A 10,000-nucleotide genomic window follows, 5' to 3' on the forward strand; every position below is an offset into this window, starting at 1 on the left:
TTAGATACTCCATACGGTACTCCATGGAGTAGGGCCCCTCGTTTTGTCCTCTCCCGAGAAATAATGGCTTTTTTCAAACACAGAAGTTCTTGATGCAAAGACGTTATAAAATCACTGAAAGGGCAACTTACCATTTGGATAATGTCTGCTTTGAACCTTCAGATATGGCAAAGAAAAACTAACGTGAGAGGATAAACGTGATGCTTCAAGATACGGCGTCCATTTTGATTGTTATTGTTTCAAAGAGCTATTATGGGATGCCCAGGGGACAAATACCAAGTAAGTCTATCCCATAATGTCTTTCGAAAGAGTAGAAACCAAAATGGCCGCCGTATCTTCAAAGAGGTCTATTTTAACAGGGGAATCTTTCTTTACATTTTTGACTCATTAGCAAATTGAAACCGACATACATACCAGATAATCTCTGAGCAAGGACTTTTTGAAAATTCGAAAAGTTACAAAGAATTTATGGAATCATTAGCCAAAGAATTTGTCACCTTTTGATGGTTTTCAAAGCTAAAAGCCTTCAAATTCAAGATTTTTGACAGCTGCAAAGATTCCCTTATAAAAGCTCATTTGTCACGAGCTTCTTTTGTCAGCACATGATAACGACAGCTGCCGACTTTTCCTGAGTAAAAACGCATGGGATTTTCGTGTATCTACGTTGCCCGGATTCCGGGGAAATTTCCGACGACTTCCGCACATTTGCCAAAGATTCCTTGCGATTTTCGGCCGGAAAATGTTTCGTAGGTTGCCGAAACACTTATTTTGCAAGTCCCACGACCACAAGTTGGTGTCAAGATACCAACGAGCCGTCTAGCGCCACTTATTAACTCTTTATTGCGTGAAAATGAAAATTTTTCGTCGTTTCCGGGTAATGGACGTAAAGTCCGGAATCATGAGTCAGGTGTGAGAGGTAGTTCTCTAGATGGTTTTCAATCACGTGATGAGACAGCCATGTTGGTGCACAAAACAATAGAAAATGAAGGCTCATTTTTTGCATTATAATAGAGTCAACATGGCTGTTGTGACATCAGGTGAAAACCATCCATAGGCGAGTGATACATATATACTGTCGATCATTTAAGTGTGACTCGCTCAAAATGAGTTTGATGTTGGCAGTTAATTGTACATGTGACTAGATTATAATACATAAGGAAAAAACACAAAACTGAGCATTAGTGAAACTTTTCCAGCATCAATAACAGGGATAAATCAAACTGTACTACTTAAAAAGATGAAAAAGTGCTTTTTCCAGATCATGCACGCTGGAAAACAACCTGCTTGGGTCGAGAGTCCATCTTCACCCATGTATAGATTAATAGTGCCCATCAGCGTGATTGAAAACCAAGTCTTGCCGGAAAAAAAAGAATAGACCAAATCTGCTAACTCAATGTTGTACCCAATTCAAACCCTTTGGGGATAAAACGTTTTGTTCCAGGTATTCCATATCTCTTAAATGTGAATGCTACATTAGAATTTAAATACAGTATACAAAGAATCTTTAAGTGCCCCTGTTATAAAAAAAATCACTTCTTTTTTTCTTTATATTTTGAAAATGTGTTTGCTTAACACCTGACCAGCGAAATTTTGAGCTTTGATTTTTATCCAAAGGACGTTTACTTGGATTTCACGGTCCGCCATAACTCACATTCAAACTGACCGATTGGGTTGGAGGGTTAGATCCAGGAAAAAGTGACGTCAAAGGCATACTAGCTTAAAATACAGCTTATTATAAATGCAAAACGCGAGTTTAAAAGGCCCCAAATTCCCGTACTGCATATTAATTTTGCGGTGTGCACACGCATTGCATTTTTAAACTAGTGAGCCTTTGACGCCATATTCTCCTCGAACCAGCTCTCTCAAAAGAAATTAAAGTTAGTAATGGCGGACCATTAAATGGGAAAATTCCGGTTAAAATAAACAGGTGTCTCTTTGAAATCAAGGTTTAAAACTTTGGTCGCTTAATGTTTGGTTAACATAGTTTTGAAATCCAAAGAAAAATAAGGATGGTCACAGGGGCACTTTACATCTAACTTCTGGGGATTTGAATTGGGTACAACATTGAATTCACCGATTTGGTGTATTGTTTATTTTGACGCTCATGAGGACAAACCTGACACCAGATTTTTATTATTCTTGGGTAATTGACTCTTGGTTACACTAGGCGCGGGAAAGCAATAACCAATTAGAAGAAATGTTTGAATGCCAAGCTTGATCTCTTTTGGCGTAGGAAAGCGAATCTACCGGGAGTCAGTTATAATTCAGTTCCACATTACGCACCTCTCCAAGGTTAAGGCAAAACAACAACAGGATACCCAAGTACTTCACTCTCATCATGACTTTAGTCCTGCAAACAAAAACGACGTAAATGGCTTGTAAATTAGAAAAAATTGTTATATCAAACGAGTTGACAAAGATATATTAACCACTGTAGGAAAATATTGTGAACGCTTGGGTCTGGAAACGCTCAATGCGCACCGGTGGCTCAGTTAGTTGAGCATCGGGCTGTCATGCGGAAGGTCGTGAGTTCGACTCCAACCGGACCAACACTCAGGATCTTAAAATAACTGAGAAGAAAGTGCTGCCTTGGTAATTACATCTGCACATGGTTAGACTTTCAAATCTTCTCGGATAAGCTGGAGGTAAACTGAAGGTCCCGTCTCATAGCCCTCGTTGGAAATTAAAATAGTATGGGACGTTAAAGAACCCACTCACCATTCGATAAGAGTAGGGGACGTAGTCCCCGGTGTTGTGGTCTGACCTATCTGAACAGGGGCATCTTTCAATTCCTAAAATAATTGTAAACCGCGTAACAAGGACCAAGGAGCAGCCTGGCTAAAGTCCCCCACAAAGCATTGTAAAGAAGTCCTGAAAAGCTCCGAGGAGAGAGAGTAATAGATTCACTTCACTTCAAGGGCAGTTTCAATCACAAACTCTTATGAAACAGTAAATTCTCGTAGAAGGAAATGGTGTTTAGATTAAGAAAGGTGAAGACGGAACGTCGACGGAATTTATTTGTGTATATGTGTCGCGATGGCAAGGTTACCTGGGAGGAATTTGAATCACTTGTTGCAAGTTGCCAATTGGCCATTTTGTGCCTTCTTCTTTGATACGCACATTGAAATTGCGTTTTTGTTCAAAATAGACATTGTCATCAGATATTTGTAGTAAAGCTTGTTAGACGAGGTGTGAAAGAAAGGCTCTAACAAAGCACGAAGTTAAATCTCGTGACCTTGGGTATTTGGAAGAAAATAGAATTTCTCACAGACAGGAACGAGAAGATCTTCAGTGATTGCCTCAAAGCCAAGAAGGACAATAACTTTAAATTTTTATGGACTCGATCGGAAAAAGATATTTATGAGAAAAACTGAAGTGAGCCAGGTAATTCATGTGAAAGAAACTAGCGATTTCCCTGTAAGGAAAAAGAAGAAATGCCCAGCGGAACGTGTGTGTTTTTCGTCCTTCTACAGTCGTACAAATGAATTGTTATAAATGACAATCTACTTATGATGCAATGACTTCGAGTCTTTGGCTCGCTCAGAAATCTCCGCTTCCCCTTCCAACGTAGGGCATTTAAATATGAGAGAAGTTGATCTCAATCTGCCTTCAGATGTAAATGTTCAATATTATATTGCGCATGATTTCCGTTACAATGCTTCTCTGATGAATATTTCTCATCCTGCATTGCAATATTAGGAGCTTGGCAGCAAATTTTGACAACCTTCAAATTATGTTGTCTAATCTGTAAATTTCCTTTGTCGACAGTGGGACTTACTGAGATTAAGCTAAAAGTTGGTTGAGAGTATTATCCAATACTTATCTTTCAGGGTATTAGTTTACTTCATTGACATTGTTACAAACGCTGTAGGTGTGGGGTTTTTTATAAACAGGATTGATCTTAGGAGAACAACCAATGACTTTGAAGAATTGTGGAAAAAATTGACATTGAATCTCATCATAATATAATTTGTGGTGTTGTTTATGGACATCCACATAGTAGTATTCAGAAACTTTTTAGATAACACAAATATAACAGTAGATAAAATTCATAGAGAATAAATACTGTACAGGAAGTTTGTTTGTGACATCTAACAGTGGTCCATTTATGACTCTTCAAAATTCTTTAATGGAGCTTTTTTCTCAGCTTAGCTTATTTAATAAGCTGTTGTTTGCTAACTATCGGCATTAATACAGTTGCAGTTGTTAGAAGTTCACAGCAAAGTTGTAAAAATTTGAAATGCATTTGCATAGTATGGCTCAGTAGCGTTCGCGACAAGAATCGGAAATTACGTCGTTGGAGTATCACTTTGCAAGAATATGACATGGAAGCGGAACACAGAAGTGGAAAGGACAGCTGCAACGTTGATGCCCTCAGCAGAATTTAAGCTCTTCTATTTTTGTTTTACCCACCCCAAAAGTAGACTTCTTAGGGAGGGGTGTCACAAGATTCCTTTTTGTTTCGATCTTGTTCTTTGTTTCCTTAGCTGTATAGTTTATTCCGTTAGTGTTTATTGTTTAGTGTTAAATTAGTATCGTAGTCAACCGTAATTAGTATCTTAGAAAATAGTTTAAGTTTATTTCTTCTTAAAAGTCTCCATTTTGAAAGTACTATTGTAACTATAAGATTGTAAGTGTCGTGCTTAAACAATAACTTTGTTAGTAAGTGTTAGAGACTTTTAATTACATATTAATGAAAAAAGAGAAAAACTCCGCAATTAGCCTCGCTTTGAAGAAGAGGAAGACATAAACTCGGAAATCCCTATTGCCAGTTTCTTTATGTTTCGTAAGAGGTGAGAGAGAATTACTAGTATGTCAACAACCTGCAGCGAAATCGAAAGCTCATTAGCTTGTCTCGTTCAATGATATATTTTTTTCATCTTCTTCACAGTTTTTTTAGTTGCTTTTTGACTACGATTATCATTTTTATTTGAAAATAATATAAATTTCGAGCGTTTGGTATTCGACCATGATATTAAGATTACAAAGAGACTGACTCGTTTTACACCACGCCCTAAGTACCACTATACAACTAGAAAGCAGGGACATTCTTTTTAAAGTGTCGTTTTCTGTGCGTCTTCCATTTTGGTAATATTGGAGTGATAAATTTCAATCAAACAGTAGAAGATTTTGGCTTTACTCCTATGAGAAAAAAATTCACCAAAGCAGGCTCGTAGTGACCGCACGGCACGTAGTAGAAGCGTTTCTAGAGTAACATGCGAACCTCTACTGAGAGATTTCCTCATCAAGTCGAGCGATCTCCGACATCGCAAAAGCTTGCAAGCATTCGGTTTGGAGAAACGTTGATGTCGAAACACAAAATACTCACCGTTTTTGAGCTGACAATGTACGTCTTGACGAAGAACTGATGATGCCCTCTTAGGTTCAGTTAAGAATGGAAAGGCATCTATTGATGGTATTCTTTACTGTTAATCAGGTCAGCTGTCGAAACAGCTGTCTTTAAGCGTCGTCTTTTAATGAGAAAAGCTGTAATTGAGTTTCTTTTGCTCTAAATTGACTCTACGATCTTCTAATTATAATAAGAAAATACCAATTTAGAATATACTACTTGAAGTTCCGGTTTATAGGCTTCGAATTTTTCGTAACATTTAACTTTAAATCCTCCATAATTACAATATTGTCATACTGCGTTGTTATCCTGGGGGGCGAGTGTCCAAAGTACCGAAAGCCATTTGTTAAACTGCCATTCACTAGTTTGTATAGGTCGAGATGGTCTTTTGACATTTTTTTGGGATAAAAAATTGCAAAAGGATTGCGGCGAAGTTTGTTGCCTCAAATTAAAAACCTCCGTTTTCGAGGATACTCAGAGGGAATTGAGCCCTCAAAAAAGCTGCTGAAAACTTTTGAGAAACAGTTCCTTGCTAATTATAAAACGTTTTTCAGGTGTAAAGTTTTTTTCTGAAATAAGCTTCGCTCAGTTTGTCAAGTTTTCAGAGTGGAGACTTACGAACAAAACGTAAGAAAAGCATTTGCTTGATGTTTTAATTGAGTTGAAACAAGTCAAAAACGTACTCATTTCATGCTCCAGTAATCTACTATAAATACAGAGACATTATGGTAGCTACTTTGGAATTTAATTTCTGAGATATACAATTACCAAATGGTGCGCAATGAGTTTTGACATTTGAATGAGGTACTTTAAAATTATCCGTAAATAATGTAAGTCCTTTGCAAAGGCTTGTAAGCATTTATTCGCAAGAAGTTTATTTAAACGATCAGATAAAGAGTGACCCTCTTAAAGCAGACCATGTATGACCTTAAGCGAGCCAGAAAGATGCACTTTGAGTTCATAGGTAAAACTGAGGAATCTTACTGTGTTCTTGTTTCCACGGAATATCAATTTTACTGTTAATTTGTCCAGTTGTTCAAACACCTATCTTCATCTCTTGGCTTTTAATGTCTCCAGCTGTATTGAATTTTCTCTTGGTCAAAAGTGATTTTAATATTCACTAATAATAATCAACAATCAGGAAACATAATTTTTATTCGAAATTTTTAATAATCTGGTTTCAGTGGTATTTCATAGTTCTGGGTCAGTTAGTGATAGTAGTTTAGAGTGACTCTCAAACATTTTCTGGAGTAGAGGCTAATGAACGCGAACAAACTCTTGGGTTCACTCGGTCTCTGTTATATTGCTATGGATGCTATAGAGAAAGTTTTAATCCATAAGTTTAAAATCGTAATTACCTGAAAATGTCAAAATTTAAAGGAGGAGTAATCTTTTAACACAAATAGTTCATTCCTCGTTCGCACAGATGATTAAACAATGTTAACAAAACATTGCAGTAAACGTTAAAGGTCACTATTGTTTTGGCATATTAGTTTTACGCGCACAAAGGAAGGAAATACCTTTAATCTCTGGGCACTAAAAAATATCCCGACAGGACTTAAAAGCAGCGATTCTTGAGAAGGAGATTGATTTTGGTATTTCAACAACAAGAAAGTCAAGAAAAAAGCCACCACTCGATGCCTCACATGTAAATTTTTGCAGGCCTAATAAAGCTCAATTGTTGAGAGGCAAATGATGCACGTTGATGAACAATATCATCACCTTATTGTTAGACTACTCGTCGCCTTTGGAAGTCTGGTGGTCCCACGAGAAGACCACTGACGAGAAACATTCCCCAGCGAACAGTTTGAACAGTGACAGTATGGTATCCTGGCTCTACTCTTGTACCGATAGTATTTAGTTGATTGCTTCCAAAAACTGATTTTGAATCAATGTAAATTGCGCTACCCTCTTTGCTATCAAGCCACACCTTGGCTTTACCTCCGCTTCCGGACGTCCGAGTAACAATAGTCACTGACCGTGAGCTTGGGGACTGGGAATTAGTCGGCCGAACATGAAAACCAAACTTGAGAATGTTGCCTCTGTTCCATGTTCCCCAGCCCCCTTGCGCGTCTGTGCGTAAATCGGAAGTCACCAGAGCTTTTGCATTTTTTGTTGCACGTTTGCTATGGTATAGAGTAAAGCCTTCGTTGTAAATAATATCAATTTGGAGGGTAGGGTGTGGCAGATCCGTAAAGGCATTAGGTGTTATCCCGGTCCAGCATAAAGGTTCCGTTAAGGCTTCGGTTTCGCGCTTAATGAAGAACAAGTCTGGCAACTGCAAAGGGATAACCTCCTCGATTTTTAAATGCTTCTCTACGTCATTTAACAAGTCACTGAAAACACCGCGCACGTACTGAATCATCAACATGGCAATTAGAGCATGCGCTTTGACTCCTATGTGCCGGCCATCAGAGCCTGCGAAATTAGTAATCGCTGCTTTCCATCTTCCATTTTCCCGCCGACATAAAACTTCCTTTAAACTAAAAGACGTTATTCTATAATGATGAGCAAGCTTGGTTTGTCCGAAATCTTCCAAATTGGTGCACGAAGGGTTAAAGATTTTCTTCGTTACCGGATCGAGTCCAATACCGCTGACTAAGTTAATGTATAGCACTGCGGGCGCCGACGTTTCCGCAAGGACTTGACGCGTTAATTGCTCCAGCGACTCGGCTTTGCTACGAGTGTTGTAATTTATGGAGGCTTCCGTCAAAACAATATCAAACTTTGTGTGTTTCGGTATAAACGTGTTATAACAATACGCAAAAAAGTAACTACCCGTTCCTCCAATAGTCACTTGGAATTCTTTCATAAACGCTTTTGTTACCCTGCCAATAGTGTTATTCCACCAATTCGTGAAAACTTTATAAAACAAACCGTCTAGACTTCCCTCGTCCACTCCTAGTTTTCCTCCGGCACTGTTTGAGCCTCCAATCACCAATAAATTGATTTGTCCTCCGTTCAGAGCCTTTATCAAAACATTCCGCAATCGAGTGGGATCACCAGTTTGAATAGCTTTTGACATCAAATCGGCATTTAGCTGTAAATCACTCAATTCAACCCATTTCGACTTGTACATCCAAAAATTAAATGGATTGTTACCTAACTGTGTCATAACTTCTTTCTTCTCATAAGATTGTCTGAGCTTGCTGTCCGACCGATGTCCTGTGGAATTTGGCTCATTATTGCTATTGTGAAAGTAGGACGAGAATCCTTGAGACACAAAAGTGATATTCAAAGTTCCTGACACAAAACAAAGTTCCTTGAAAACGGTGAACACCAAAACTGACAGACTCAGATACGGTGTGAAGAGCCACATGGTCCTTCTGTTCTCAATCTGTCTGGAGAGAAATCAATTGCTTTGTTATAAAACTTAAAATGTATTGTTAAATGCTTCACTGGTTTCTTTCAAAAGAGCACCAGCCTTAACCGGCAACATTAACAATTGTTCAGAGCATATACTTACGTTATATTTAGTAATTTATCACGGCTTTTGTTCTTAATATTTCCACTGCCCTGTCGAAAGAATTACTTTTGTCGCTCAAGGAAAGGTTTAGCCACTAGATTCTGGTGTAATGTGTTGGCAGTAACCTTGGTCCATACATCATTGATCAAGGACAGTGGCTTAGGTACATAAGCACTTAAACCTGGGAGAGCAGGGGAGGGGTTGTTAATGATTATATAAGGATGTTGTTTTTCAAGCGAAGATCAATTTAATTTTTTACAGTGACTGCAAAAATTGTCGCGCGCTCATTGGCTAATTTTTATTGTCAATAAGCGGACAGACACATAAAATTATAATTTATGCGATAATGACGCGATATTGCTCGCGTCAGATTGAAGTTTCTCGCATTTTTGTCTCGCGTTCTTTTCGTGTTTTGAGTTAAGATTGACCCCTCTGCCTTTTTGCTATTGTAGAAAAACAAATTGATGTCAGTTTTTCATGCGTCTGTCCTGTTATTGACAAAGTAGTCTGTGGATGTTAAGACGAAATTCATGATCAATGACAGGACAGACGCATGAAAAATAAATTAATGACCCCAGACATGAGTGTGAGTTTGGTGTGAAATAATACCCGACGGATTTAGTCTGCAGACCAGTGGGGCACTGTTCATCAAGACCCGTGAGTTCTTGTAGCTAATAGCGTTTGTGGAGTTTCTACGAATTGTTTTTTTTTTTTTTTTGCGGAATTAATTTACCTTTATTCCTCGTGTTTTTTATTCTTTGTCCTAGTCTCGGGACGTCAAAACACCTCATCCATTGTTAACTAATTTCAAAATTTTGAGACACAGCAATGGCTAATGATGAAAGTAGCGGGAAATTATTCAAGAACGACAGAAAAGCTAGAGAAGCAATGTAATTCAGGAAGAGAGTAGGTAGGAAGCAGTTTTGTTCATTTAGTCTACCAAGAGAAAATGAGGGGACAGAGAAGGAGGCTCCCGGTCCAGCCCTTGGGATATGTCATGTCCACGAAAGTTATTTTTAGACGAGCGGAAGTCTTCCGAGACGTCCGCATGCAGGCCAACCTCGGTCCGATGTTTGAAAGAAAATATATATTCATCAGCCTTCCACGTGCGCCATCATTTTCTCATTTCACTAAGAACCTAAGAGCGAGGCAAGACTGCATGCGGACGTCTCAGAAGACAGAGT

The 10,000-nt window shown here is 38.4% G+C and overlaps 1 protein-coding gene and 1 long non-coding RNA gene across 2 annotated transcripts in view; both read right to left on the reverse strand.

Annotated features, from left to right (window-relative positions):
- LOC138016214 (uncharacterized) overlaps nucleotides 1-5,427 on the reverse strand; it is a 9,784-nt gene extending 4,357 nt beyond the window's left edge. Inside the window, exons 1-3 of the long non-coding RNA XR_011125756.1 lie at nucleotides 5,330-5,427; nucleotides 2,284-2,350; nucleotides 132-156 (exon numbers count right to left, since the gene is read on the reverse strand). This is a non-coding gene — a long non-coding RNA (uncharacterized lncRNA). The remainder of the gene's footprint in view (nucleotides 1-131; nucleotides 157-2,283; nucleotides 2,351-5,329) is intronic.
- Nucleotides 5,428-6,692: 1,265 nt separating this feature from the next.
- On the reverse strand, nucleotides 6,693-8,550 carry LOC138016206 (uncharacterized). The gene has a single exon (XM_068863371.1). The coding sequence runs from the start codon at nucleotides 8,463-8,465 to the stop codon at nucleotides 7,080-7,082; it is 1,386 nt and encodes a 461-aa protein (XP_068719472.1). The 5' UTR covers nucleotides 8,466-8,550; the 3' UTR covers nucleotides 6,693-7,079.
- Nucleotides 8,551-10,000: the final 1,450 nt, after the last annotated feature.

This window comes from Montipora capricornis, chromosome 9 (genome assembly GCF_036669925.1).
Source record: "Montipora capricornis isolate CH-2021 chromosome 9, ASM3666992v2, whole genome shotgun sequence".
NCBI lineage: Eukaryota > Metazoa > Cnidaria > Anthozoa > Scleractinia > Acroporidae > Montipora > Montipora capricornis.

Excerpts from the sequence above, each read along its gene's own strand:
- LOC138016206 (XM_068863371.1), bottom strand. The coding sequence starts at position 8,465 with ATGACACAGTTAGGTAACAATCCATTTAATTTTTGGATGTACAAGTCG.